This window comes from Panthera leo, chromosome E1 (assembly GCF_018350215.1).
Source record: "Panthera leo isolate Ple1 chromosome E1, P.leo_Ple1_pat1.1, whole genome shotgun sequence".
In the NCBI taxonomy this organism is placed as follows: Eukaryota; Metazoa; Chordata; class Mammalia; order Carnivora; family Felidae; genus Panthera; species Panthera leo.
This window is the reverse complement of record NC_056692.1, coordinates 60,317,955-60,344,752: the sequence shown is the minus strand read 5'-3', so window position 1 is coordinate 60,344,752 and position 26,798 is coordinate 60,317,955. Positions and strand designations below refer to the sequence as shown.

The 26,798-nt window shown below is 62.2% G+C and overlaps 5 protein-coding genes across 11 annotated transcripts; 3 read left to right on the top strand and 2 right to left on the bottom strand.

Annotated features, from left to right (window-relative positions):
* The first annotated feature begins 327 nt into the window (after positions 1-327).
* On the top strand, positions 328-2,643 carry LOC122206154 (carbonyl reductase [NADPH] 2-like). Its single transcript, XM_042915051.1, has 8 exons — positions 328-469; positions 946-1,043; positions 1,146-1,300; positions 1,389-1,431; positions 1,519-1,618; positions 1,735-1,799; positions 2,027-2,144; positions 2,234-2,643. The coding sequence occupies exons 1-8, from the start codon at positions 346-348 to the stop codon at positions 2,335-2,337; spliced, it is 807 nt and encodes a 268-aa protein (XP_042770985.1). The 5' UTR covers positions 328-345; the 3' UTR covers positions 2,338-2,643.
* Positions 2,644-8,100: 5,457 nt separating this feature from the next.
* On the top strand, positions 8,101-10,836 carry DCXR (dicarbonyl and L-xylulose reductase). 4 transcript variants are annotated; one of them, XM_042915048.1, is made up of 9 exons: positions 8,101-8,208; positions 8,284-8,381; positions 8,503-8,721; positions 8,955-8,989; positions 9,083-9,125; positions 9,200-9,299; positions 9,388-9,452; positions 9,543-9,660; positions 9,787-10,836. In XM_042915048.1, exons 1-9 carry the CDS (start codon positions 8,157-8,159, stop codon positions 9,888-9,890), a joined length of 834 nt encoding a protein of 277 aa, XP_042770982.1. In that variant the 5' UTR covers positions 8,101-8,156; the 3' UTR covers positions 9,891-10,836. The 4 variants fall into 4 exon arrangements, with proteins under 4 accessions (XP_042770982.1, XP_042770981.1, XP_042770984.1 ...); XM_042915047.1 differs by having other exon boundaries at positions 8,835-8,989; XM_042915050.1 differs by lacking the exon at positions 8,503-8,721.
* A 667-nt stretch (positions 10,837-11,503) lies between these two features.
* On the bottom strand, positions 11,504-14,114 carry RAC3 (Rac family small GTPase 3). Of its 2 annotated transcripts, none has more exons than XM_042915052.1 (6): positions 13,986-14,114; positions 13,366-13,437; positions 13,007-13,124; positions 12,815-12,877; positions 12,244-12,403; positions 11,504-11,999 (listed from the first exon to the last, which is right to left on the bottom strand). In XM_042915052.1, the coding sequence occupies exons 1-6, from the start codon at positions 14,018-14,020 to the stop codon at positions 11,869-11,871; spliced, it is 579 nt and encodes a 192-aa protein (XP_042770986.1). In that variant the 5' UTR covers positions 14,021-14,114; the 3' UTR covers positions 11,504-11,868. The 2 variants fall into 2 exon arrangements, with proteins under 2 accessions (XP_042770986.1, XP_042770987.1); XM_042915053.1 differs by having other exon boundaries at positions 12,240-12,403; positions 13,986-14,108.
* Positions 14,115-14,593: 479 nt separating this feature from the next.
* On the bottom strand, positions 14,594-22,703 carry LRRC45 (leucine rich repeat containing 45). 2 transcript variants are annotated; one of them, XM_042915044.1, is made up of 17 exons: positions 22,068-22,703; positions 21,455-21,516; positions 20,973-21,043; positions 20,544-20,722; positions 20,162-20,290; positions 19,009-19,121; positions 18,620-18,678; positions 18,291-18,368; positions 17,880-18,015; positions 17,717-17,794; positions 17,515-17,626; positions 17,323-17,393; positions 16,801-16,893; positions 16,403-16,495; positions 15,681-15,854; positions 15,461-15,608; positions 14,594-15,252 (listed from the first exon to the last, which is right to left on the bottom strand). In XM_042915044.1, the coding sequence occupies exons 1-17, from the start codon at positions 22,285-22,287 to the stop codon at positions 15,056-15,058; spliced, it is 2,013 nt and encodes a 670-aa protein (XP_042770978.1). In that variant the 5' UTR covers positions 22,288-22,703; the 3' UTR covers positions 14,594-15,055. The 2 variants fall into 2 exon arrangements, with proteins under 2 accessions (XP_042770978.1, XP_042770980.1); XM_042915046.1 differs by lacking the exon at positions 20,162-20,290.
* A 166-nt stretch (positions 22,704-22,869) lies between these two features.
* On the top strand, positions 22,870-26,203 carry CENPX (centromere protein X). Of its 2 annotated transcripts, none has more exons than XM_042915437.1 (5): positions 22,870-22,986; positions 25,393-25,444; positions 25,615-25,668; positions 25,917-26,002; positions 26,100-26,203. In XM_042915437.1, exons 1-5 carry the CDS (start codon positions 22,957-22,959, stop codon positions 26,112-26,114), a joined length of 237 nt encoding a protein of 78 aa, XP_042771371.1. In that variant the 5' UTR covers positions 22,870-22,956; the 3' UTR covers positions 26,115-26,203. The 2 variants fall into 2 exon arrangements, with proteins under 2 accessions (XP_042771371.1, XP_042771369.1); XM_042915435.1 differs by having other exon boundaries at positions 22,874-22,986; positions 25,914-26,002.
* Positions 26,204-26,798: the final 595 nt, after the last annotated feature.

The following is a 26,798-nucleotide window of genomic DNA, read 5'->3' as shown; positions in this document are numbered from 1 at the left end:
TCTTTTCTGTTTTTTTTTTTAAATATTTATTTATTTGGAGAGAAAGTGCAAGTCGGGGAGAAGGGCAGAGGGAGGAGGAGAAAATCCCACACAGGCTCCAAGCTCAGCATGGAATCTGATGCACGATCGCAACCTGAGCCGGTCTCAAGAGTCAGACACTTCGACTGAGCCACCCACAAGCCCCTTTATTTCCTTTTCCAAACCTTGTGGTGCAGCTTTTGACCAGCACCTTTGGGTTGTGCTGGGGAGGGCAGAAGATTCCTGTAAACAAGGAAGTAGAGACTGCAATGATGCCCCGCCCCTGCCCTGTGCCTCCAGCCCCCCCCCTTCCTTCACAGCACCCCAATGGCCCCGCCACAGGCCTTTAAAACCTCCTTGCCCTCCTCTCCTGCTGCACACAGGCTCAGAGTCAGCACCATGCAACTGAATTTCAGAGGCCTGCCGGCCCTGGTGACAGGGGCAGGGAAAGGTACATATGAGCAAGTGGGTGTGCGGGAGGGGCCAAGGTGGAGAGTAAGGTGGCCAGACTTGAAGCCTCACAGGCCTGTGCTGGGGTCTGTGAGTCCCTCCATGCCTGTCACGGCCCTCCCCGCCAGTGCCTGCCTCCCTACCACACCCCGGCCCCTGGTGACGTCCACCACCCAGCAGGCCGCCCTGGGACAGGACACTGCCTCTACTTGGTCAGTGCAAGACGCCCCACCCGAGACAGTGGCCTTCAGGTTCAGGCTACGCAGACGGGGACATCCAGACAGGGTCTCTTCCCTGGGCTCAGTGGAAAGGAGCTGTTCTCTGGGGCCTCCCTTGGCCAGATCCTGGCCGGCCGAGCCTCTGACTCTGGCTGGCACCCCCTCACTGCTCTTTCCTGAGTGGAAGAGGCTGCAGCCTCAGTCCTCAGCCTTGACCCAGATGTACTGGGGTATCTGCCCACCCGGTGCCCCCCTGCAGGGATCGGGAGGGACACTGTGAAGGCCCTGCATGCCCTGGGAGCCAAAGTGGTAGCCGTGAGCCGCACCGACGCTGACCTAGTCAGCCTCTCCGAGGAGGTGAGCAGCCCGGTCACGGCCCAACCTGACCCCACACGCTCCGGGTGCCTCATGAGCCTGCTGGGACCACCTCCTTGATCACTGACCACTGCCTCTCCACAGTGTCCCGGGATACAGACCGTGTGTGTGGACCTGGGTGACTGGGACGCCACGGAGCGGGCACTGGGCAACGTGGGCCCCGTGGACCTGCTGGTGAACAACGCTGCCGTGGTGCCACTGCAGCCCTTCCTGGAGGTCACCAAGGAGGTCTTCGACAGGTGGGGAGTAGGAGAGCAGGTGGACTGGGGAGTGGTTGCTGAGGACAGGGGCCGATGTGGCCGTGGACGCTCTGTCTGCCCTCTGCAGGACCTTCAGTGTGAACCTGCGCTCACTGGTGCAGGTGTCCCAGGTGAGCCGGTGGGGGAGCAAGGCCCAAGGATGACCAGGCCCGGCCGGGAGTACAGTGAGATCAGGCTGCCCCTCTCCTGGTTTCTAGATCGTGGCCCGGGGAATGATCCACCGCGGAGTGCCTGGCTCCATTGTCCATGTCTCCAGCATGGTGGCCCATGTCACTTTCCCCAACCTATCTGTCTACAGTGAGTCCCTCTGCCCAGCCCGTACCCCATCCATCCATGAGGAGATCCTGGGCGCTGGGGCTTAGCGTCTGTGCAGAGAGGGCTAAGGGGTCCTCAGTGCTGCCCTCCCTCCACAGGCTCCACCAAGGGCGCAATAAGTGTATTCACCAGAGCCATGGCCGCAGAGCTGGGGCCGTACAAGGTGGGCATGGGAGGGGAGGACCTGGGGATCACACAAAGGTGGGCTGGGGAGCAGGGGTAGGGGCTGGCAATGGTAAGGGGCGGCAGACGGCATGGGAGAGGCCCGAGGACCATCCAAGGCTCTGGGCAGCGACTGACTGAACACAGTAAGCAAGTTCCGCAGGTGGTGGGGGGAGCACAGAGGCTCATCTACTCGCTGAGGCCGCCGTCTTCGCCCCTTGGCCCTAGATCCGGGTAAACTCCGTGAACCCCACGGTGGTGCTGACGGCCATGGGCCAGAAAGTCTTGACGGACCCCGAGATCGCCCGGAAACTGAAGGAGCGTCACCCCCTGCGGAAGTTTGCAGGTCAGCGGGGCTTCGGGGAGCGGAGGGCGCGAGCAGGGCGGCCGGGACACACCGCGCTGATCCCGCCGGTCCCCCGCCGATCCCCGCAGAGACGGAGGACGTGGTCAACAGCATCCTCTTCCTGCTCAGCGACCGCAGCGCCTCCACCAGCGGCTCGGGCATACTCGTGGACGCCGGGTACCTGGCTTCCTAGAGCGCCCGGCGCCGGGGAGCCGGCGCTCAGGGCACCAGGCCCGCCCCCCGCCCGCCCACGCCCCGCGCCGCCCACCGCCCAGCCACGCCCCGGTCACGCCCACCGCCCCACCACGCCTTCACCACCAAGCCGCTCGCTCGCGCATCTCCCACCCAGACTCTGCATCTGGGCACACACCGCATCCACACTCGTGCTGCCATGAAACCCGCCCCTGTCGCCCCCACCCACTGTGTCCTCCGCTGTGCCGGCTGGATTTCCCTAAATAAATGGAGGCCATTCTCTGGAACCAGTGCGTGCCGGGGTTTGGGAGGGGAGGATCAGGGAGGGGGAGCACACATTTCACTTGCCATGAAATGAGGGCGCAGATCCTAAAGCCAGCCGGACTCTACGGGCGACCCTGTCTTGTAGCTGAAGGGCAGCGATTTCTTACACAGAGACTTTTGTCCGTGCCCCGCCCCCTCCCCCAGCCCCCCAATCAGCCCTGGGCAGAGGGCAGCCAAGTTCCCTCCCCTTGAGGCTCTGGCCCCGCCCTTCAGCCCAGCACTGCTGCTCCGAGCTCCGCCGGTCAGAGAGGTTAGAGGGTCTGGGATCTGGGGAAGATGCCATGTACCCCCGGGTCACATCTATCTGTAAATGACCCTAAAGGCTCAGGCAGCAATGCTGGTTGCTCTTGCCGGCCACCGTGAACCCCGGATGACCCCGATCCTCCTATCTCATCCTGTGCAAGTTTTTTTACCGTGCTGGTGGTCTGCTAACGGGCCTGGATGATAGGGGTTCCTCTCCCTTCCAGTGTAGCAAGATTCTCACACAGAGAGTGGTGACACCGCACCCAGGCTTTTCTTTCCAGGAAGCAACTTTATTTGTGCCGCATTGCTCAGTTGGGTTCGTACCCAAAGAATTGAGCCCCGAATGCCACGTGGTGTGTGTGTGGTTTTTTTTTTTTTTTTTTTTTTTTATGTATTTTCTACTTCTTTGTCTCCCATATATGGTAACACACACAAACATGCAGTCTGATTAAGTGGTCTCCTGTTATAGGGTCGTGAGCAATGTTGTCATGTATGCTCATAGCCAGGTTACCTTGAGGGTTTTTTTGTTTGTTTTCCTTAGGGAGGGAACCCTACCACATTCCCCTCTTTGATGCTTGGACCCCTCTATTTTGGGTTAAAGAGCACCATCTTGGTTTAAAGGCTCATATTTCTATAGCATCATTTCATGTATGGCTGTCCTCTTTTTTTTTTTTAAATCATGGCCTCAGTGGGACTGGAAGCAGACCGTACAACCAAGGGAGCTAAGCACCGTAGGATTAAGCAACCTCCCAGAATTAGGAGGATAATTTTTATGAGAGTTTTGAATCCCCTGAAAGTTAGTTTCCAAATAACTCTCCGGGGTTTTAACCACTCCAGGTCTGGACAGGGACATGAGTAATCCTTTTGATTTGATCTGTGATCTTTTCTATGACTTTTTCCTCATTATCTATAGGCAGCAGTTGCTGAGGCTAAACTTTTCACAAACTTCTTCCTCAGAAGCAAGCAGGCAATCTAAGGCCCAGCGATTTTGATAGATAGCACTGAGCATTTCGGTTTGCTGCTTGGCTAGTGAGTGCTAACAGAAACCTCTCCCCCCATTCCTAGCCGGCCCGGGGCGGCCTCAGCCAATCCTATGGTGAAAAGGAGACCAAGAATCATAGTAACAGTGAAAAACAAGGCGGAAACATATAGAAAATAAGGACAGTCTTGTTTCATCGGACCGTCGGTTCCTCAAGCGTCTGCCGTGCGTAGGTCAGTCGGCTTCCAAGTGACTAAAGCAGGGCTGCAGTCTCCCGGGGCCGGAGCCTCTGGAGTTGCAGATTGCTTCTTCCTGTGGTCAGCTTGCACGGCGTTGATGAATCAGGAAGGCACTCCCAGTTTCGAGATGCCGGCTTCACTCTGTCGTAGTGAACCCAGGGACCCGCTTCAGCTACTTTCCTGCGTAGGGGTGCACAAAATGACAATGAACAGTCCTCTCCAGAGGGGTTTTAGGGGTTGGACACTCTGCTCCTTCACCCATACAGCATCTCCTGGTTTAAAAGGGTGAGCCTCTGTGGTCAGACTCACAGGTAATCGCTCCCTGACCCAGTGGTATAAGGTGGTTAGGGTAGACGCAAGGGCTCACATCTGTTGTCTTAGGGTTAGATTGCCTGTCTCATTTAGATCCCCCCCTTATGCCCTTGATAATGGGGGGGAGGGTGCCCATAAGGGATTTCACAAGGAGAGAACCCCATCTGCTTCTTCAGCTTCCCACCTGCAGCTGTAGTCTGCCTCCCTGAGGTCCCTTGTCTCTCTCTGCCTCATGTTCACCCTTTCCCTATTCATTCCTCCCCTGGAACAGGGCCTGTGTCTGCTGTGAGGGAACAGGGATGATGACCGTTCTGGCTTCTTCAAGTTTACAAGGGATGGTGTAGGGGTACAGCAGTTAGAATCTACCCAAGGGTCGGTCAAGTGGCCCACAGTGTATATTTAATGAGAGCCTCCCTTAACCTTTCCAGGAAGGCCACCGGGGTTTGATTTTGTGTCTGTAAGATAGTGGCTAATTTAGCGTAGTTTAAAGATTTGACCTTACGTCCGACTTCGGCCAGGTCACGATCTCGCGGTCCGTGAGTTCGAGCCCCGCGTCAGGCTCTGGGCTGATGGCTCGGAGCCTGGAGCCTGTTTCCGATTCTGTGTCTCCCTCTCTCTCTGCCCCTCCCCCGTTCATGCTCTGTCTCTCTCTGTCCCAGAAATAAATAAAAAAAAAAACGTTGAAAAAAAAAAATTAAAAAAAAAAAAAAAAAGATTTGACCTTAGACCTCCTGACCATATGTACAATTTTTTAAAGATTTTTCTTCATAAACCTTTTTATAACTGTCCTTTGCTTTTAGATTTTGACCTGAGCCATTTTTTCCCCCAAACAACCAGTCTTATTTAGGACAAAATTACTTTTTTTTTGTTTACCTTTAACAAAAAATGTATTTCCATACCTTATATTTATTTATATGTCTAGTTTTCTTTTTTTTTTTTATATGTCTAGTTTTCTACATGTAGAGTTACTTTCCTTATTTCCATCAGTCTCAACTACATTTAGCAGAATTTTAACTCTTAGAAACCTTAGTCTCCAGTGAAAACTAAGTAGTAATCAATTATGAACTGTTACATCAGAATTTCTTAGATGTCAAACTTACGAATCAATTAAGCACAAAGCATGTTTTTTAACAGATCCAACTATCTTTAGTTTTTCTGCAACAAGTCAAAAGCGCAAACCTACATCTAGTAATTAGTGCTTTAGCGGCGCCTGGGTGGCTCCGTCGGTTAAGCGTCCGACTTCGGCTCAGGTCATGATCTCACGGTCCGTGAGTTCGAGCCCCGCGTCGGGGTCTATGCTGACCGCTCAGAGCCTGGAGCCTGTTTCAGATTCTGTGTCCCCTCTCTCTGACCCTCCCCTGTTCATGCTCTGTCTCTCCCTGTCTCAAAAACAAATAAAATGTTAAAAAAAAAATTTAGTAATTAGTGCTTTAGCCTCTTGTCTCGTTAGATAGCCAATGAATTAAAACCCAATTTATCATGCAAGCAAAAACTTTAACGTTTTTGTTAGGGTCAGGCGTAAGGCAGGGTAAAGGTAGGAGTCAGAGGCTAAAAAATTTCAGCAAAGGCTTTATTTGGGAACTAAGGTCTCGGGCGAGGTTCCGTGACTCAAGGAGAGAGAGAGAGGAGCCAGGGAAGCCGCACCCAGGTGTGGTGGGGTGGGGTTTTTAAGCTGCAGCTCCTCTGGGTTTAGGTCCGGGTGGGCCTTTTTCATGTCAGGTCATGCTGTCGCTCGGTGATTGGTTGACCTCCAGTTCGTTCTGGCACCCTACTAGGGGCTTTTTGTTGGATTACACTGGCAAGATGGCCGTCCCCTCTACTGTGGTTCCAAGCACATCATAACAGTTTTAAGTTACCAAAGACTTTGAAAGCTATCTTAACAATTACTCACGAAAACTCTGAGACAAAGTTAACCATTACTTTAAGTCACCCTTTTGTTAAATTGGAACAGAGATCACATGAGCTTATTTGCAAATCTAGGTAGAGTAAAAGTTGTTTTTTTTTTTTTTTATGTTGATAAACATTGTCTCTATCAAACCAACAAACTTAAATTAACTTAAACACTGAATACGTTTTACTTGGGTCCACCGAAGACAATTTGTTTCCCGTGATTAATTGCTACTTAGAGTCCTGGTGGGGAAATCTGAAGTGTGTGGTCTCCACTCTAGGACCTCTGGGGTGGGATGGTTATGTGCCTGAGGCATTGGGGAGCCCGTTCTGCAGGCCGCCCGCAAGTGGTGCAGAAACAGGAGGGGGGGGGGGGAGGGGAAGGCAGAAGAGGCGAGGTGCCAGCAGAAGGCAGAGAAAGAGAATTCCCAGTTTTAAGTCTTGTCGCTCAGACAGAGGAGCAGACTCCAGGTTTCTTTTGTTTTGTTTTGTTTTTCACTAGTGCAATAAGGCAGTGCCTGCCAGTCCGGAGAAGACAGGGAATTTCCCTGAAACAAAGGGAGTTTTGGCCCCTTGGGAGTATTCCTTAAAGCTCCCATTCTGAGGTAAGCTAACCAGAGACAGTTGGCTCTAATTATCATAGTCATTGACCCAGGAAATGAATGAGAGACCAGTCCCCACACACGGTCACACGGTGACTCCAACCCGCCGCCGAGCGCCCTGGAGTTGCGGCTTTGTGCCCAGTCCCCTCGCGGAACTACTAAGGCAGCCCTGGGGGGTGACCAGGCTCCCCTTCTGCCTCTTAGGGGCAGGTCTGCCAAAACGAACCTGGGTTCATACTAGTCTGATGGGCGCTCCCTGAGCTGGTCCCTGGGCCTCACGGGCTCCGCTGGCGCACACGGGGTCCTCACCCCCGGCCGGGAGGGGTAGCCTCCTGCGGGTCAAGTGGTCCCCCGGCGCCCGGAGGTTCGTATCCCAGCAGCAAAGGAGGTGGAAACGCACTGTCTCTGAATCCCGGACGAGTCCCCAAGTAATGTAGCAGGACTCTCACAGAGTCGCGACACTGAGGTTTTACTTCCCAGGAAGCAACTTTATTCCTGCCAGCACAGCTCAGTTGGGTTCGTACCCAAAGAACTGAGCCCCAAGCACCACGTGGCATAGTTTTTCAAATGTGTTTTCTACTTCTTTGTCCCCCATATGTGGTAACACACAAACATGCAGTCTGATTAAGTGATCTCATGTTACAAGGTCCTGAGGGATGTTGTCATGTATGGGCACAGCCAGGTTACCTTGAGGTTTTTGTTTTTGTTTTTTTCCTTCCTTAGGGAGGGGACTCTACCTCACCAAGTTAAGGTGGGGCTTTGTTGGCATTGGCTTCTTCAGGCTGATTTAGTTGTCCAAACTCTTTCCCTTTGGGCACTATGAGAGAACCTGCGTCAGCCATGGGGTAGGGTGGGGGTGCGGGTCATGCGATCCCTTTTGCCAAACTTTTCTTCCCAGAAACAAAGCAAGATATGTTGGCGCTGAGTTCTGCATTTCACGTGTAGCTACACGTTCTTTCTGGTATTAACCAGCACAGCTTTTCTGGAACAATCTTGGCAGGGAACCGGTGCTCTCCGGGCTCTGCTTTCGGAAGCCGCTAAACAGCTTTCAGGCTCAGGTGACCCGCCGCCCCCACTCCCTTGCGCCTGCGGCGCCCGCCTGGGCGGTGCTATTTCCATGTCCCCGCCCCTGACCCGGACACCAGCCTGCGATTGGCCCCTCCGCGCCCCGCCTCTCCGCCGTCCCGCCCCGCGCCCTCCGACGGCCGCCACACTCAGACACTGAACGCCAGTCATGGACCTGGGGCTCGCGGGCCGCCGTGCGCTCGTCACCGGGGCGGGCAAAGGTGGGCCTGCGGGGCGGCCTGGGGCGGCGGGCGGCCGCGGCGGGGGACGCACGCACTGAGCCGCGCTCCCCGCAGGCATCGGGCGCGGCACTGTCAAGGCGCTGCACGCGGCGGGGGTGCAGGTGGTGGCCTTGAGCCGGACCCGGGCCGACCTGGACAGCCTGGTCGTCGAGGTAGGCGCAGCTCTGTCCCGGCCCCGGGGCGGCGGGAGGCGGGCGGGGCGGGGGTGGGGGTGGCGAGAGGGCCGGGACGCGCAGGCGCGGGGCGCAGGGGCTGACCCAGGACCCTGAGCAGCCCCTCCCAGGGCGCGCGGCCTCCGGTGGAACGGCAACGCCCCCTGGGCTTGGAAGGAGGCAGAAATGGCTGCTTTGCCGGCCCGGGGCCTTGGGACGCAGGAAGTGGACCGGCCGGAGGCGGGGCCAGCCTCCAGGTCACCAAGCCCGGAGATGCCCAGGGACCGCGTTAGGTCCTCTACCACCTCCCTCAGCAGCCTGCGTTCTGAACCCCAAGAAGGTATCCTCTGGGACCTCTAGCCCCGCCCCCTGTCAGGCTGAAAGATCGGCGAGGCAGCGCCCCTTTTGGGGCGGGGAGCCGCTGGTAGCTGTCCCTCCCCCCGCTACGCACAGTGTCCTGGGGTGGAGCCCGTGTGTGTGGACCTGGGTGACTGGGACGCCACGGAGCGGGCACTGGGCAGTGTGGGCCCCGTGGACCTGCTGGTGAACAACGCCGCCGTGGCGCTGCTGCAGCCCTTCCTGGAGGTCACCAAGGAGGCGTGTGACACGTGAGCTGACCAGGGTAGACGCCCCCGGGGACAGGGCTGTCCCCTGCAGCAGCAGCCCCAGTCCCTGACCGGGGTCTCTCCATCTGCCTCCAGATCCTTCGATGTGAACCTGCGGGCTGTCATCCAGGTGTCTCAGGTGAGCCGCCTTCAGGGCTGGGGTGGGAACTAGTGGGTGACGAGTGCTGCCTCACGCTCCCTCTGCAATTCCAGATCGTGGCGAGGGGCCTGATAGCTAGGGGGGCCCCGGGGGCCATCGTGAATATCTCCAGCCAGGCCTCACAGCGCGCGATAACCAACCACAGCGTCTACTGTGAGTAAGCCCCAGACGTGCTCCCGCCCGAACCCCACCGACCCCCAAGCCTGCAGCCGTCGGGCTCCAGGCACGCCACTCCTCACAGGTTCTACCAAGGGTGCCATGGACATGCTGACCAGGGTGATGGCTCTGGAGCTGGGGCCACACAAGGTGAGCCCCCCTGGGACGCCTCCCAACACCCAGCCCTCATGCCCTGGGCGCCTAGCCTGCCTTGCTGACCTCCTGTCTGTCCTGGTGCAGATCCGCGTGAATGCGGTGAACCCCACAGTGGTGATGACCCCCATGGCCCAGGCCAACTGGAGCGACCCCCAGAAGGCCAAGGCCATGCTGGATCGAATCCCACTTGGCAGGTTCGCTGGTGAGTCAGGCAGGAGCCCAGCCGGGGGGTGCACCAGTAGCCCCCATACCCGCCTAGGTGAGAAGTGAGAGGGAAGGATGAGGGCAGCGCCCTCCACCTGTGCCCTGACTTCCACCCTGCCCACAGAGGTGGAGAATGTGGTGGACGTCATCCTTTTCCTTCTGAGTGACCGGAGCAGCATGACCACAGGTTCCACCGTGCCGGTGGACGGAGGCTTCCTGGCCACCTGAGTCTCCCCTGCCTAACGTAACCCCTGCTTCGTGCTGAGCCCACCCCTGTCCCCATCTCTCCAATAAACATGATTCTTCTGCCTGGTTTGCACACTGACTGCTAGGCCGCTGGCAAGGGGTCGGGAGGTGCAGGACCCAGTGCTGGGGGGTGGGAATGAGTCCCAGGTGGGCAGGCACCCGTTCAACTCACAGCCCAGGCCAGGTGGCAGCCTGGCTCCCGCGCCTGAGATTTTTCAGACCTGGCCAAGTTCCTGGCAGGGCCTGGGAGGCGAGGCCATCCAGGAGGCCAGCTCCTAAGCGCGGCGGTGAATTTGACCAAGGGTGGCCTTTGGCTCCGTCCGGAGGCTTGTGGGCTGGAAGCAGCGGCGTTCTGACAACCAGCTCCATGGGTGTAACCGCACGGAGACACCGGTTGATGCTTATCGGCATTAATGAACGAGTCAGAAGTGGAACAAGGAAGACGGATGTTGGAACTTCGCTAATTTGTCAGCGACCTGATCGACCTCTTTGCCAGATCAGGTGACAGTTTTCAAATACTGGAAGGACATCGTCCCACTTTTGTGGCTCACAAAGGACTCCCCACGTGAGAGCTGGCCCATGTGTCACCCGCGTGTCTTCCTGCCTTAGGCCTGAACGATTCGATCCGCCAGGCCCTGCTCGAACTTGCCGGTCTCCACAGGGTAGGGACACCCCCCCCCAATCTGATGTTACTGAGGGCGGGGCTGGGCGCAGATGTGTGGGGACGGATGTGCAGTGTCCCACCTTCATGTGGCATCCGCACCACACAGATGCCACGGGCACGAGTAACCCCACACACCTAGACGATAGCATTGTGTACAAAAACGGGTGTTTGGAGTATTTGCTCATTTTCTGATATGACTCATTGTAAGTGTATATAATTATTAATAAAGGCGGTTTAGCAACTGGCTAGCGAAACTCCTGAAAACTCTCACGGTTGGCTCTTCTGAGCCGGCGGGAGCCTGTTGTGCACACCATGGGGAGGCCTGGTGTCGTAAGCACCTGCCTGGACTGGCACCCTGCGGCCTCGGGTGAAGTCCGAGCTCCTGCACTGTGGTCCCCCGCGGCGCTCCCCGGCTGACCTTCACCTTCCCTCCCACCATTTCTGACTCTGGCACTGACACACGGCCCCCTTGCCGCTCCAGAGGAACCACACTCGACCACTACGCTTTGTCTAGACTGGCCGCTTCTCCTCCTGACCACTTCTCTTCTTGAATACTTAGCTCAGTGTGGCCCAGCCCTGGTGGGTGCGGGGCGCTGCGGAGCCCTGCCAGGGACTCCATGGGCCCTGACCGCAAGCTGTCCCCTCCCCACACCTGAGAGCTGCTGCACCGAAGCCCGCCTCCCCAGCGCGTGCCCCTCCCCGAGGCCTGAAGTCAGCACGAGGGGGGCTTTCCTCACCCCAAAGGGGCTACATGTCCTTGCTCCCATTCTGATCTGGGTCACATCCTTTGGGGACTGACACAGCTGAGCAAGGTCGTTCTCTCCTCTTGCCCAGGATGTGGGGTCAAGCTCACCCCTCTGTACTCTCGATGGGGGAAGTGAGGGGCCAGGCACCCCAGGACAGAGAGGCAAGTAGCCAGACAGGCGGGAGATGGTGGTGGAGAATGTTTATTGTATAAAAGAAGAAAGGGCTGCCCCATCCTGGGGCGCATGAACCGGACCCATCCCCCCAACCTCCCCCACCAGGAAGCCCATCCTGGGGCTGCCCTGGACCTGCCCCTGCAGCCCGAGGGAGACCCTGCTCCCTTCCAGCCTCCCGTGGGGGCCAGGTAAAGCTGGAGCTGTACCCCAGAAGGACAAGACAGAGCAGACAGGACTCCACGGCCCCAGCCCTGTCCCCATGCTTCTTCCCCCTCCCCACCCACACCACTCCCCCACAGCAGACTCAGGGACACCAAACATCTCGACACGACAGCAAGCACGGGCCCGGGCGGGGTCGCTCCTCCAGAAGCTGGCTCTAGAAGACCGTGCACTTCTTCCCGGGCTTTTTCACAGGGGGTGGGCAGAGCACAGCCCGGATGGCCTCGTCAAACACGGTCTTCAGGCCCCGCTGAGTGAGGGCTGAGCACTCCAGGTACTTGACAGAGCCTGAGGGCAGCGAGGGAGGGGACAGTGATGAGGGGACAGCGAGAGTAGGGGACGCTGAGGATGGGACTCAGCGAGGGGGAGGACAGCAAGGGAGGCGGCAGCGGGGCGGTGGGGGGGGGGGGTGGTGTGTGCAAGTAAGGGGTGAGCACAGGTGGGGGCCCACAGGGGGCAGCACTGTGCCCTCCAGAGCAGGCTTCCTGTCCCTTTCCCGCCGGCATCCCAAGGCCCTGCAGGGCCCACTCACCGATCTCCCGGGCCATGGCCAGGCCCTGGGGGTAGGTGATGGGCGCCAGCTTCTTGTCCCGCAGCCGCTCAATGGTGTCCTTGTCGTCACGGAGGTCCAGCTTGGTGCCCACCAGGAGGATGGGCGTGTGGGGGCAGTGGTGTCGCACCTCGGGGTACCACTGCGGGGATGGAGGCTCTGACCCCTACCCCTTGAGGGCTTCTCCCCCAGCCATGCCCGCAGCAGGCCGTGGCTCCCAAGAGTCCCCTCCTCTTGGTCCCTGGATCTACCCTCAGCCCTTCCTGGAGCCGTCACTGGGATTAGTGGGAAAGTGACCCAGGACAAAATGCCTACCGGGAAGTTTCAAGGGCCCAGCGGCCCTCCCTTCTCTGAGAGCTTCACCCCCAACCCCTACCTCACCGCAGCCCCTCGTCACTGTCCTGGGTCACCTTCAGACCCTGTGCCAAGACCTCGCCTGCCTCCGAAGGACAAGCTGCCTAAGGTCTTCAGGCAAGAGCCCCCACCCTGCCAGGGCAAATCCTCTGAACAACCCCTCTCCCGCAGACAAGCCCTCCCTGCGACACTGCCCTACCTTGGCTCGAACATTCTCAAAGGACGCCGGGCTCACGAGAGAGAAGCAGATCAGAAAGACGTCCTTGGGAGAAAAGGTGAGGGGGCCCTGGTGGGAGTGGTCAAGGACCTCCAAATGGCAACCCCCCCACATATCCCGACGAGGACCCCGCCCAAGCCACCCAGCTCCCGGGGCAGCCCTGTCGTCACCTACAGTTTGGGGATAGGACAGTGGCCTCAGCCGGTCGTAGTCCTCCTGCCCGGCGGTGTCCCACAGCCCCAGGTTGACCGGCTTCCCGTCCACCATCACGTTCGCAGAGTAGTTGTCGAAACTGCCAGGCAGAGCGGGAAGGTCAGTCCAGGCCCGCACAGAACGCGAGGTGTGGCAGCGCCCCGGCCCCACCCGAGCAGCCCAGACCGGGGCCTCCCGCGCCTGACCTCGAAGCCCGGGGTTGGGGGGTTGGGGGGTTGGGGGGGGTTGGGGGGGGGTTGGGGGGGGTGGGCCCACGACACCGAGACCGCGCCCGAGGCCCTGACGGGCCAGCTCCAGACCCGCCCGCCCGGAGCGCTCACACGGTGGGGATGTACTCTCCCGGGAAGGCGTTGGTCGTGTAGCTGATCAGCAAGCAGGTCTTCCCCACGGCGCTGTGGACAGAGGGCGAGCCCACGTTGCTCCCGGGCCAGGCTTCAGCCCTCCGCCCAGCAAGGGCAGCCCCTCCCGTGCAGCCAGAGGCGAACACAGGGGTCCCGGCCCGGCAGATCCGCAGCTGCCCGGAGCTAGAGGAGGACCAGCGCGGGCCGGCCTCCCCAGGGCAGGGCTGGGGCTGGGGGTGGGGGTGGGGCGAGCCGTCTCAGAGATTCCGGCACCCGGGCGGGTGGGCCCGGCGGAGGGCGCAGCCCAGGTGGGAGGCCCGGCCCCACCCACCCGGCGGCCGGGCGGCGGCAGGGCAGCATCAGGTGGGCCCGGGCCGGAGGCCCGCGGCCCGGCGGCCAGCGGGGACCTCGCCCCAGCGCGCCCTCCCGCTCCGGCCCGACCCCGGGGCGCGCGCGGGAGGGGCGTCGGGGCGTGAGGGCCGCCCCGCCCGGCCCCCCGCACCCCCGCCGCTCCCGCGCCCCGGAGCCTTGCGCCCAGCCCGGGCGGGGTCCCCGGGGCCGCCCCCGCCCGGCCCGCGGCCCCCGCGCGGCGCACTCACCCGTCGCCGACCACCACGCACTTGATGGCCTGCATGGGCGCGGGCCGGGCGGGCGCGGCCGCGAGCCGAGCTGCGGAGAAATGCCCGGCGCCGCAGCGGCCGCGGACCCGAGCCGAGCGCGGAGCCGAGCGGCCGGAGACAGCCGAGCGCCGCCGAGCGCCGGGCGCGGAGACAGCCGAGCGCGGCCGGCGGGGGGCGCGGGGGGCGCGGGCCCGCCCCGAGCCCGGCACTCGCCCGGTCCCGGAGAACTCCGGTGAGGGGTGGGGACACGGCGATCCCCAGCCAGTCCCCGGAGCCCCTGGGACCCATGCCACGAGCCGGGGGTCAGCGCAGGCAGGCGATGCCCCCCAACCAGGCCGTGTGTGGGGCCCTCTGTGTGCCTGTGGCTTCTTCCAGGAAGCGCCTGCCCCAGGGACCGCGGACAGAGGGGCTGAGATGCACTTGCCCCGCGACCAGGAGACAGCTGGTGCTGGCAGTCACCGGTCCCCCCACCCCGCCCCCGCAGCCCCACGTCCCCACAGGGCAACAGCCACGGGGCAGCGCCCGAGAGCGTCTCCTGGGTGGCTGGGAGCACAGACACATGTGGGGAAAGGCACCGGCCCAAAATGTATCACAAAGTGTAAAAGTTCTGTATTTCAAAAGAACCAGGACTCCTGGTTACATTGGGAAAGGAGCGTTTGTGGGCACACCGGAAAAGGCGATTGTGAGGGGTAGGGGGTGCAGGTCTTCTGGATTTTCTTCCCCTGTGGCTGCTGCTTCTGAAACACATCTCAGGCACGTTCCCTGGGACCCGCCCGAAGGACTGGGGTTGGGGCCCACGGTGTGTCCGCTGGGGACGTCTTGGCTGACTAGCCCCGTGCCTGCCTAGCAGGGCACCCCAGCGCTGGGCAGCAGTGGCCCCGCTCGCCGGTCCGCCTTGGCACCGATTTTCCAAGTCTCCAGCTGTAGACCCTGCCTTAAACTGCCAGCCTGATGGGCTGTCCCTTGAGAGGAAGGGACGGGCAGGGATGGGGCACAGATGTCCGGGAGATGCTGCCTTCCTGCCACTCTAGGAGTCCCCCTGCTTCCCTTCACTTCTGGGGACTCATGGCCCTCAGGGGAGACCCCTGCACATAAGCCAGGACGGCATTTTGCAGGAAGCTGGCCCTCTGGGCCTCCTCCTCCCGGATCCGGGCGATCTCAGCCTCCTTGAGCCGAAGCTTCTCCCGGAGAGAGGCGTTCTCACTCTCCCTGTCCAGCAGCGCCTCCCGGTGGTCACCTGTGATCACTGCAGGGGAAGAACCTCAGGGAGGTCGGCAGCGGGGGAGAGGGCCTGGGGGGCCCTGGCCGGGGTCCCACAGAGGCAGACCCCATCCAGCACCCCTGGGAGCTGAGACCCAGGCCAGGCTCAGCTCTGCAGCCCGGCCGGCTGTCGTCGGGTGGCCCGCTGAGGACAGGCTGGGCTGCGAGGGCACCGGGGTGGGGGCTCAGCTCACCTTTCAGCTGGCGCTCCAGCGCCGCCACCTTCTCTCTCAGAGCCTCCTGGGCCGTCAGTTCGGCCTGCAGGCGGCCGTTCTGCTCCTGCAGCTCCACCCGCACCCTGGTCACCTCTGCCACCTTTTCTTGGTCCTTGTTGCTCAGTTCCTGCCAGACGTGGGGGTGAGTGTGCGGCGGGGGAAGGGCACGGGGGGGGGGGGGCCTCAAAGTCCGAGTTACCTGCTGCAGCTCCTGTAGGCGCCGCCTCAGGCCCTCCACCTGCAGGCCCAGCTGGCCGGCCTGCGCCTGCGCCTCGGCCACCGTCTGCCTCTGCTGCAGGCAGGCGCTCTGGGCCTCGTCCCGCGCCTGAGCCAGCAGCCGCAGCTTCTCCTCCAGGTGAGCCAGGCGCTGCTGCTGTGGGCACCCAGGGGGGCTGCTGAGCCCAGGGGCGAAGGGCCGAGGCCTGCCAGCCGCTTCCCGCCCTGGCCCTGGGCCTCCCTGTGGAGTAGCCGCCTCGGCCCCAGGGGAACTTTTCCTTGCAGCGTGAAGACTGCTCGTAACTGAAGTCACTCTGTGTGTGTGTTCCGAGCAGGCTCCACCTGAACTAGCCCACACAGAGTACCCTTCCCGCTCCCCCTCCCCACCCCCAGGCTGACCACTCTGCCCTCTGGGTCCTGGCTGTGGCCATGCGATCACAGGCTGCACGGGGGCAGACCGCTTCCCCCATCCCAGGGTGGCACGACAGTGGCTCTTGGTGGGGGAGGGGGTGGGATGTGTCCCGCACCTGTCCTGTTCTGACTCTTCCCTGCCCCCGTACCTCTGGAGCTCCCGTCCCCCCACCTTCCCCTACAGAACCAAAGGACGGCCTAGGTCTGGCCGGTGCACACATCAGCCCCTCAGGCCTCGCTCCCCGGTGGGCACCGTAAGCTGTGGAATCCAGGCGTGTCTGGCCACGGGCTTACCTCCTCCAGACGGACTTGGTTCTTGGCCTTGATGAGCTCCTCCTCAGCCTGGCCACGCTCACTGAGAGCCGCCGCCTTCACTCGGCTCAGCTCCTGCCCCACAGACAGCGACCCACTGGGCCTATTCTCCTGCCCCTAGCCAGGACCCCTGTGGCCCCACCCGGCCACTGGGCCGGGGGTGCCCTGCACCAGCCTCCTGAGAGTGTCCCGGGAGTTGCCACGGCCAAGAGGTCCCACGTCCCACCGTAGGAAAGTCCCTCTGGCCTCACGGAGATACTGGTCCTGAACGCGGGGGGAGAGGGGGCGGGGGGGGGGGGGCGGGCCTGAAGAGGTTCTGACCGACAGAAGGGGTGCCCCAGAGAAAGGCAGAGTCTAGCACCCAACTGGCATGTGCTCACCTCCTCTAGGGACAGCCGTGAGGCCTCCAGCCTCTGCACCCTCTCCTGCATGGCCTTCTCACTCTCTTCCAAGCGGCGAGTCAGGTGCTCTATCTGCCCAGGCACAGGGTGGGGGCAGGGCTGGGAGACCAACCCCCCGGGCGGGCATCCCCTGACCCCCTGCCGTGGAAGGAGGCTTCCCTCCCCACCCCAGGAGGCAGGCAAATCTTGGGGACGCTGCTCCTCCCGAGAATGGGCTGCCCCACGCGGCTTTGCAGGAAGGGTGGAGGACACAGTCCAGTGCCACACAGGGTGGCACAGGGCACACGGCAGCCCGTGCCGGGGTCCTTTCTACAGCCTGGTCGGAGTCCCTGGGTGTTATATCTGCTAGGGCTGGCCAAGAACTGCCAGGCACCCCCAAGGTAGTCAAGGGGAGCACGGCCAGGGGTGTGCTTCGGGGACACCGTGCCACCCTGAGGCTTCTGCAGGCCCCGGGCAGACAGCGGGGACAGCAGGAGGCCTGATGGGGTCACTGACGAGCACCTCCTTGGCACGCAGCCGCTCCAAGTCCTCCAAGCTCTGCCGGCACCTCTTCTTCTCTAGTTCCAGACGCTCTGCAAGCCCAGGCGGGGAGAGCATGGGTGGGACTCGCTGGGGGCACCTCGTTCCCGGCGCTCCCCACCCACCCACCCACCCCTCTCCGGGCCCCTCGGCTGTGGGCCCGCGTGCGCCTACCCTCAGCCTGGATGGCCCTGGTCTTCAGCTCGGCCGCCGTGTTGGTCAGCTCCTGCCTGGCCAGGAACAGCTGCTCTTGCTGAGATCCCACCTTCCGCTCCGACTCGTCCACCTGGGAAGCAGCACCGTGGGTGGGAAGCTTGGGTCCCGGCCCCGGGGCCCCGCCCGTTTCCTCAGGGGGCCCGGCCCCTCACCCCCACACCTGGTTTCGCAGGAGGAGGGTCTTCTCGTTGGCAGCAGATAAGTCTCTGAGGAGCTTGGACTCCCTCTCCGCAGCTTCCTGCGGGGGAGGCAGGGCAAGGGCGCCCCCGTCACCCCTGCCCGGCACCGCCTGCCCGCCCTGCGCCCAGCCCTCCCCTGCTCACCTGCTGCTCTAGCCTGTGTTCTTTTGCCTGCCTCTGCGCCAAGCTTCGCTGCTCCTGCTCCACGGTAGCCAAGAGCTCCCCCAGGCCTTGGGCCTTTTGCTCCGACAGGGCCAGGGCGGCCTCGGCCATCTGCAGCCTGTTCGGAGGGAGACGCCAGCCCCGCCCCTGCCTCACCTCGGGCCTCGCAAAGGCCTTGCTGTTCTCACTCCTGCTGGCCACTGTTCACCTCAGCTAGAGCTGACGTCCTCCGAGAAGCCTTCCAGGATTTCCAGCCCAGCCGTTCCCCACCTCCACTCTGCACACTGAGGACTCGGGTTCCTGTCTGTCCCACTCTTTTCTGCCCGTGGGCACATCACTGAAGCGCTTTGAAGCCACCCTCCAACCACACTCGTGCCCCCCACGCCTACTTACTTGGCCTTGAGGGCATTGATGATGGAATGTCTCTCATTCAGGGCTTCCTGCAGTTGCCCCACGCGTATAGCTGACGCCCTACGAACAGAAGGAAGGTCCGAGAAGCCCAAACCTCAGGGCCCTCCCGGGCCCCCTGGGCTCTGGAGGCAGCTGCCGTTCCCGATGCTCCCACCACGCCCCAGGTGCCGGGCCGGGAAGTTCTCGGTGCCGCCCCTCATCCTGCAGCCAGCTCCCCCCGGGGAGCACGCCACCCCTTCGTCGGTGGGCAGGTGCCGAGCATCCAAGTCTCGGGCGCCCCAGGTGAGCTGCGGTCCCGGGGCGGCGCTCACCTGCTGCTCCTGGCCATCTCCTTCCGCTGCTTCTCAATCGTCTCCATCAAGTCTAGAAACTGGGGACAGAGCCAGCCAGAGCCGTGTCAGGACCTGGAGCCTGCCCGCTCCCTTTGGTCAAGCAGGAAGGAGAGCAGACGCCCGCCGAAGCAGCAGAACAGGAAAGCACTGGCCTCATCCAAAGGGAGGCTGGGACTCCTGCACAGGGGAAGCCCGCCCGCCCGCCCGCCCACCTGACAGAGGAGGTCAGACCAAGAGGCTGCCTCTCGGGCCTAAGTGTTGGCCGCCCTGGGGGAGCACTGGTGTCTGCGAGAAGGAAAGACGGCCATGGCATGGGGACCAAGGGGAGCTCTGTCCATGCAGCTGGGGGGAGGCTCTGCGGAACTCACCTGCTTGGATTTCTCTTCCCGGAGGTGCTGCACCTCCTTGCTGAGCACATGGGTGCGGGCCTGGTTCTCTCGGAAGGTGGTCTGCCGGTCCCGGTTGTGGTCCATGGCTTGCTCTATTGGAAAGAGCCAAGTTATCCACCGGGGGGGGGGTGGGGGGGTGGGGGGGGAGGAGGCTGCTCAGCCCAGGAGCGGCCAGCAGCCAGCCCGGCCCCGCACCCAGAAGCCAGTCATCTGGGAATCGACACTGTGTGAGGCAGCCTTACCCCACAAATCAGAGAGACCTCCCCGCAATGCACCAGAGGCAGAGGCGTGGGTAGCAGTGGGGCCGGGAGCCCGGGAGGCACCCAGTGCAAGGGGCATGCACGTGGGGAGACTGCCCAGCTGCCAGAGATGGACGCTCTCCTGGGCACTTGGGCTCCACCTCAGAGGTCAGAATCCACAGCGTGACTCCCCAGAATCGAATACCACACTCCTCTCCTGTGTTCCAGAAAGATTCCGGCAAGATTTGGAGAGGAGCCAGCCCAAAGTGGCACTGAGGGTAATCATAATGGCTGAGGGACCAGGAGAAGTTCGGGCCGGGTGGGCCCAGCAGGAGGTGGTGGCCCCACCCAGGATTCCAGCCCAAGTTCAGGCCCTTGGGTGGCCGGTGCTGCTGGCAGGACAAGTAACCATGGGGAGTGGCAGACTGTCCAACCGGGCCCGGGGTTGAGTTGTTGGGGTCACTGATGGGAGGGGGCCACAAAGTCTGGGTGGCTGTGCTTATACACAGCTTACATGTGTAGCCACGAACTCTGGGGTGACTCCTTCCCATCTGTGGCTGGGCCACCAAGGCAGTGGTATGGCCATCGGGGCAAGACCCCACGCCCCAGGTGACCCCGTGCCTCACAGGCCTAAGGAGCGAGCGCACATCCCGAGGCAGGCTTGGAGCAGCACAAGGCAGCAGGCTCTCCGCGGGCTCACTGCCACTGTCTCCTTCCCTTGAACCTTCTCCCTCTACTTCATTTCTGATTTAGGCTAATCTCACGATGCTTCTACGCGTCCCTGCCCCAAGCCCCGAGCTGCCCCTCCCTCAGTGGCTGGGCCCGTCCAAGGGCATCAGCTTTATTCCCGGCTCCAAACAGGGCGAGCTGTCGGCAGCCCGGAGTGCCCGTACCCACAGCTCTGAGAATGTCCCCGGGGACGTTATTCCCCGCCAGCTCCAACCTCCACAGGGTCTTGTTGCGGGGGAGACAGTTCACCAGGGCCCGGCCCCCCAGGAGGCCGATGTCGTTCCAGCGCAGGTCTGGAAGGAAATCCACTGTCACCACACGTGCCTGGAGATGGCTGGCCCAGCCTGGGATGCTTTCTCTGGGGGAAGGGCACTCCCTGTGGTCGCCAACTGAGCAGGAGCCCAGCAAACCGGGCCCCTCCCCGCAGCACCTTTCCACCCACTTGCTTCCAGAACAGGACAGAAGCGGCAGGAGGGCCGAGGGAGCAGCAGGCGACAGCCCCAGACCTCAGACCTTCGGGAGAAGGCCGGTGCAGAGAGGCCTCACCCAGCTGCTGGAGGCTGGCGTTGCGCGTCAAGGCCAGGGCCAGCTCCTCTGCGCCCTTGTGGCTGATCTGGTTGTTGCGGAGATCCAGCTGCCGCAGGGCCCCGTTGTCCGCCAGGGCCCTGCAGAAGGTGGCGAAGGCGTCTTCCCACGCACCCATGTTGTTCCACTCCAGCGTGAGACTGCAGGAGAGGCGGACGTGAGGCGTGTGGCCCCAAGGAGCACCCTGCTGCCACAGGGTCTGGAGGGGCTGGAGGGGAGGTGCAGGCTTCAGGGTCTCTAGCAGAAAAGCTGCAGCCACGTGAGTAACTTAAACTTGTCAGCTCCCTACCAACGGATACGAAATGCAAACAATGGGCCACGAGGGCTCAAGAGAACTCTCTCAGGCCTCAGAACGTGCCCTCTGGGGCCGACCCGAGGACCACATCTCACCTCTGAATGGACTTGTTCTGCCGGAGGAGTTTTCCCAGAGCCTCGGCCCCTGCAGCTCGAAGGTTATTGCCCTAGGGCAGGAAAAGGCAGCCTGGTAATTCCCCATCGTCACACGCTGGGCTCCAAATGCCATGTCCATACCCCACAGGGCCCTGGTCAGACAGTGGATGAGGCCAGGTGGCCGGCTGTGGGCGGGAGGTGCTTTCCTTGACCAGAGTGGGCCTCCTGGAGCGGTTTGTTGAACGAACACTCTGGAACTCACATTCCTAACCTCAAATCACACACCACCCCCCAGTCAAGACCACCAGAAGACGGTAGGGAGCCCTGTGTGCCGAGAGCACTTACAGATACTGTATCCAGCCACCATCCACATTTTCAGGTTGCTAGGACACTCAAATCTCCACACACACACACACCCCGCCACCCCCCCCCCCACTCCCCTCCGGGTCTCAAGTCCCACGCCCGAGTGCAGACTTGCTCACCTTTAGATCCAGAAACCGCACAACAGTGTTGGCACACAGCCCCTGGAGCAGCAGTGTGGCCCCTGTAAGGCGGCAGGACGGTCACCCTGTGCCCCTGAGCTCCTCCCCGTGGGCTCCAGCTTGGGACAGCTCAGCTTCCCAGACGTAAGGGAGAAACGACTGTCCCAGTGGCCCCCACTGGTCAGGATCCATGCCCGAATTGAGTTGCCCTGCTTGCTGTGTCAGGTCTGAGACATCTGTAACCTCTGCTAGGCACAGAGCCAGGCTCCTGACCTCATGCTCACCAGCACCCTGGGATTCTCCTAAGGGGAACCTAGGACTTCTCTGTTGCAAAGAGAAACTGCCCTCTGCTGCCAGGTTTCAATTGCCAGCAGCTGTCAGGGGCGCTGCCGCTTGCTTCAACTGCCTGCAGCACAGAGTAGAAACCTCACAAAGATGAAGTGTGACGGTCGGGACGGAAGACCTCTGAGCCAGAGGCTGCCAAGGAACGTGGACCACGCGCAGCAAACCGTGAGAAACAAAGCAAGTCCAGGCTGCCCTGAGGCAAAGGGCTTGACCCCAACCCCAACCTTGCAAGGGCTGCCCTGAACCCTGCGGGCCCTCGGGTGCCCACCTTCCTCGCTCAGCATGCAGTCACTCAGGATGAGCTCCGTCGGCAGTGTCTCTTTCTGCAGCAGCTCGCCCAAGGCCCTGCAGGTGTCCACGGTCAGGCTCTGAGTGGCCAGGTCCAGCCGACCCCGTGGCAGCCCCTGCAGTTGCTGCAGGACAGTTTCCTGGGGCTCGGCCCCACTCTCTTTGCACAGCCGGCTGTAGGAGTGCCGGAACTCTTCCATGGCACACTCCTGGGGACAGGCCTCACCATGAGCCGGCTGGGGCTGGGAAGCAGAGGGAAGGCGACTGCTTGCTCCTGCTACCCGGCTCTTCTCCCTGAGGACAAGAGGGCAGGGCCCGTCCCCTGGGGGCCTACGGTGCCGGACCGCTCAGTGCGGAGCACAGGCACTCCTAAGTTCTCAGGAGCCGAGGAAAGAGGAACAAAGTGAGTTGGTTCTACAGGAGGGAGACCCGATGAGGGCAGGGCCGGGGAGTGAGCAGGGGGCCGCTCCAGGCGGCGGGGGTGAGGACCCCTCGTCGACGGCACCTCCCGCGGCGAGGCCGATCCGCGAGCCCCAGGCCCCAGCCCTCACGCTCCGGACCGTCCCCGTGCAGACGCCAGTCCGCGCGGCCGCCGCGAACCTCAGTATCCAGGAAGAGCAAGGCGCGCCGGGAACGGCGAGCGCAAACTGCAACTCCCAGGAGGCTTTGCGGAGGAGGAGGAGCGATCTTCGCGGGCCAATAGGGACGAAGGGGTGGGCACGCGCTTCTGGCCCAGGGGGCGGGGATGCGGAGGGCGCGCTCCGGACTGATTGGCTGGAGGGGCGGAGGCGGGACTTCGGAGGCTGCGCCCGGGACAGACTGGCCTGGGGCTCCCAGGACCCTGTAGCGCGCGTGTCCCGGCGGCTGTCATGGAAGGAACTAGCGGCGGCTTCCGGAAAGTGAGCGCACCGGCGGAGCAGGGGGCGGGGACCGGGCGGGGGACCCCAGGGTGGCTCACGTGCGGGCCCCGAGCCGCCCCCGCTACGCCCGCTGGTGCTTTGTGGGGCAGGCCCGTTCCCAGAACCCGACCGCGACCCCCGCCCCGCGCGCCCTTGGCTCTCCGCGGGTGGGGTCCTGCAGCCGAGTAGCCTAGGGTGGAGTAGGCAGCCTGGTTGGCGGCCAGAGGGAGAGGGTCTGCGGGAACCAGGCAGAGGCGTGTGCCCCCAACCCTCGCCGCCCGCGGAGCCACGGGAGCTCCGGGATCCGGCGACCACCTTGCGTAGTGGTTGCGCCGGGCTCGCAGGTAGTCCCGCGGCCTGCATCCTCTAAAGCTTCCCTTTAGCCTGCTCCCTATCAAGAGTCCTGGGCTTTGTGTCTCACCTGAGTCAAGCTGAAACTTACTTTATTTTATTTTTTTTATTTACTTATTTACTTATACTTATTTTTGAGAGAGCGAGAGCGAGAGAGAGAGCGCATGAGCAGGGGAGGGGCAGAGAGAGAAGGAAACACAGAATCCGAAGCGGGCTCCAGGATCAGAGCTGTCAGCACAGAGCCCCCACCCGGGGCTTGCACTGAGGTTCTGCGAGATCATGACCTGAGCTGAAGTTGGCCCCCCAGGTGCCCCAAGCTGAAACCATTTCTGTTTGTGTTCCATCCGGGGTGTGCGTGTGGCTCTGCAGTCAGTGTCATTGGGTCAGGCTCGGTTACAGGCCCTTGACTCAGATGAGTCCGTTTAGGAATTGGGTACTGGGACCCTCCTCACCTACTGGTGGAGAAACTGAGGCAGAACTAGGGTTACACTCAGGCCATTCCACTCAGGGCCTCACCCTTTGCCCTGGTAAGGGCGGTTCTGGGTAGCTGGGTGGGTACGGAGGCCCCGCTGGCTCCCGCCCCCTGCCCGCTATGAGTGGTTTCTGAGCCCCTGATAGCAGAAGGGAGGTCTGCCAGTCCCGGGGGGTAGGAGTCACTCCCTTGCACAGACACAGGGATCCTCTGTGGCTCACTTTCTGCTTCAGCCCCCTCTTCGTCACCCGGGCTTGTGGTTCAGCCCTGGCCACCCCAGGAGGGGTTGTGACCTAACAGGGAAAGTCACTGAGGCTGGAATGACTTGGCAGAGTGGTGGTCATGAGAGTGCTCCCCCGCAATTATAACTGGAGAGCTGGGGGTACGATCATTACCCTTGAGCAGGGCTGTCCCAGGTGAGGGCCAGAGGGCACCATAGTGCCTACAGGCTGTCCTGCCCAACGCGAGTTTGAGTTACTTGTTTGTTTAGGGAACCACCGTGTTCAGCTGGTGCCGACCCCTTCAGTGGTCTGGACAGCGCCGTCCCCCCCCCACCCCCACCCCGGGTGCAGCAGCCTTGCTGATGTAGGTCTTCCTGGGGTCCCCCCCCCCCCCCCCCCCCCCCCCCCCCCCCGGCAGGTGGGGCAGCAGGGCCTTCTGGGCCTTTCCTGGTACCTTCTTGGTTAAGCAGCAAGAAGGACCAGCAGGTGGCGCCAAGCTCTCACAGTCACTGCTGGAGGGACCCTGTGGCAAGTTCTTACCCTCCTGAGCCTGGGCCCCAAGGCATCCACTCCCTGTCCTCCCTCTGCTCTGCCCTCAGGCTCTGCCGAGTGGCACCGGGTGGAGCAGCGCCACCTCCTGTGGCTAAAGTCAAGGGCTGGCCAGCCCCCAACTCACCTTCCCTGCATGACACCCCATTTCTGGCTGCCCCTCCTCCCACCTCCCCCAGCTCTGCAGAGAGGTGCCATCCTTCAGGGGCTCAAGTCCCCTACCTTGAGGAGTCTCAGCTTGGACCCGCCCTCGCCCCACCCTCCTGTCTGGAGGCCCTGCAGACACGCCCAGGCTCCGCTCCCCTCCGCCCCTGTCCACCCTGACCCCCTATTGATGGAGCAGCCCGGCCCCCGCACAGCTGTGTGGCTCACGGCACCCGTGCCCGTACAGGAAGATTCCCCTGTGCGCTGCAGGCCCTGCACGCAGTAGACCCCAGGGAGGGACCCCAGATGGAGCTGACCTGGCGCCGAGAGCAGGGTCTGGAACAAGCTAGGCAGTGTTGGTGGTGCGGACACTCCTGCCAAGGGGCCCCTCGAGGAGAGTGCCTCGGGCCCAGGGGTGGGAGCACAGGACTGTCCTGGAGCCCAGGGAGCAGCGGGTTGGCACCCGGGCCGCTCCCACCTGTCCGCCGCGTGTCTGATTCTCCCCTGGAGGCCTCTCCCCACCCAGTCTCCCAGCTTTCAAAAGGCTCCCGGACAGAGGGTCTTGCCAGCAGCCGGAACCGAATGCCTAAGGGGTCTGCCGCAGGCAGGGCACGGTGCTGGGCCACTGACCCACCATTGATGCCTTTCCGTCCCCCGTCCCCTCCCCAGGAGCTGGTGGGCAAGCTGCTGCAGCTGCATTTTAAGGATGACAAGACCAAAGGTTCGTGGGCACTGGCTGGGAGGCGGGGCCAGACTCAGGGACCGCCAGGCACAGGGCCAGCGCCTTGGGGAGGCCGGGGTCGGGGTGGGGGTGCAGGGTGGGGCCACGGCCCCTGACAGGGGTGACCAGAGGGGCACGGATCCTGTGACTCACTCCCCTCCACCTTGCAGTCAGCGGGGATGCACTGCGGCTCGTGGCGGAGCTGCTGAAGATCTTCGTTGTGGGTGAGCCAAGGGGCCCCGGCAGCGTCCTCTGGTGTCCCCCAGGCCGGTCCCGACCATTCACTGCTCCCCTCATGTTTCTCAGCTGGGAAACCACACACACACACCTCTTTCCCATTTTCCCACCAGCCCCTAAGTTCTGTGTTCCTGGAAAGCCCCATGTTTCTGAGCTGCCAGCCGCGCACAGGGTTGGGGGGAGGTGCACCCCGTCCTCCACCCCTGCACACTCTCCTCCCGTGTCACGGCAGAAGCAGCCATCCGCAGCGTCCGGCAGGCCCAGGCGGAGGACCTGGCTCTCGTGGACGTGGACCAGCTGGAAAAGGTGTTGCCTCAGCTGGTAGGTGGCCCCCACTGGGGCCTGCGCCCTGCCCTTCCGGGAGCAGGAGCGGGGCTGGCACCTGTGGGTTCTGAGTGCTCCTCTCCCCCCCCCACAGCTCCTGGACTTCTAGGGGCTTCCACCCCCACTGCGGCCTGCTGTCCAAGTCAAGGCTAAAGCCCCGTGCCCACGTTTCGGTGGCTTCTGGCTACAGACAAGCAGCTCCTGATACCCGACATTCTCCGCCGGCCCCAAGGGCTGAGCTGGGTCCTGGCAGACACCCCACCCTTCCTGGTGTCTCCTTTGCCTCGCTGCTGACTGCCTGGACACAGCAGACGGCGTGGGGAAGGTCGCCGAGGGGACGGGGAGGCAGGCGTCTCCCCCTCACGCCCACGGGTGTCAGGGAAGCGCCCGGTCCTCTGAATGCAGGTGCCAGGAAGCAGCGGGCTGCTGCTGGAGCAGGTGGCCTGTGCGCCTTCGAGTGAGCGGAGGTGCGCACGGTCCCGACACCCCGACATCAAAGCTGCCGTGTACCCTTTTAACCATTTGATATTCCCCTCAGAAGGTGCTTCCCTGAGCCATAAATTTGCTCTCACAAGGCAACGTCAATAAATCAAAGCCGCCTCTCGGGCACGCCTCCCTGATGCATTAATCACCCAAAGTCAAGTTGCTTCAAAGCCTGCTGGGCCGCCCCTCTCCGTGCTGGCAGGAAGGCAGCCCAGCCCTGAGAAAGGAGGACACCAAACCGCGCCTGTGAGCACCCTGCCGCGGGCCACAGCGAGGGGCAGTGAAATCCGAGCCCTCACGCATGTGGCCG

Excerpts from the sequence above, each read along its gene's own strand:
- LOC122206154 (XM_042915051.1), top strand. The coding sequence starts at position 346 with ATGGCCCCGCCACAGGCCTTTAAAACCTCCTTGCCCTCCTCTCCTGCT. Across the intron at positions 1,432-1,518 it reads CACTGGTGCAGGTGTCCCAG|ATCGTGGCCCGGGGAATGAT; the intron begins GTGAGCCGGTGG and ends CCTGGTTTCTAG. Across the intron at positions 1,800-2,026 it reads CAGAGCTGGGGCCGTACAAG|ATCCGGGTAAACTCCGTGAA; the intron begins GTGGGCATGGGA and ends CCTTGGCCCTAG.
- DCXR (XM_042915047.1), top strand. The coding sequence starts at position 8,157 with ATGGACCTGGGGCTCGCGGGCCGCCGTGCGCTCGTCACCGGGGCGGGC. Across the intron at positions 8,382-8,502 it reads TGGACAGCCTGGTCGTCGAG|CCCCTCCCAGGGCGCGCGGC; the intron begins GTAGGCGCAGCT and ends GACCCTGAGCAG. Across the intron at positions 8,990-9,082 it reads ACCAAGGAGGCGTGTGACAC|ATCCTTCGATGTGAACCTGC; the intron begins GTGAGCTGACCA and ends ATCTGCCTCCAG.
- RAC3 (XM_042915052.1), bottom strand. The coding sequence starts at position 14,020 with ATGCAGGCCATCAAGTGCGTGGTGGTCGGCGACGG. Across the intron at positions 13,125-13,365 it reads GGAGAGTACATCCCCACCGT|TTTCGACAACTACTCTGCGA; the intron begins GTGAGCGCTCCG and ends TCTGCCTGGCAG. Across the intron at positions 12,000-12,243 it reads GGCCATGGCCCGGGAGATCG|GCTCTGTCAAGTACCTGGAG; the intron begins GTGAGTGGGCCC and ends CGCTGCCCTCAG.
- LRRC45 (XM_042915044.1), bottom strand. The coding sequence starts at position 22,287 with ATGGAAGAGTTCCGGCACTCCTACAGCCGGCTGTGCAAAGAGAGTGGG. Across the intron at positions 21,517-22,067 it reads CTGCATGCTGAGCGAGGAAG|GGGCCACACTGCTGCTCCAG; the intron begins GTGGGCACCCGA and ends GCCGCCTTACAG. Across the intron at positions 21,044-21,454 it reads TGCGGTTTCTGGATCTAAAG|GGCAATAACCTTCGAGCTGC; the intron begins GTGAGCAAGTCT and ends TTCCTGCCCTAG.
- CENPX (XM_042915435.1), top strand. The coding sequence starts at position 22,957 with ATGGAAGGAACTAGCGGCGGCTTCCGGAAA. Across the intron at positions 22,987-25,392 it reads CTAGCGGCGGCTTCCGGAAA|GAGCTGGTGGGCAAGCTGCT; the intron begins GTGAGCGCACCG and ends TCCCCTCCCCAG. Across the intron at positions 25,669-25,913 it reads GCTGAAGATCTTCGTTGTGG|AAGCAGCCATCCGCAGCGTC; the intron begins GTGAGCCAAGGG and ends GTGTCACGGCAG.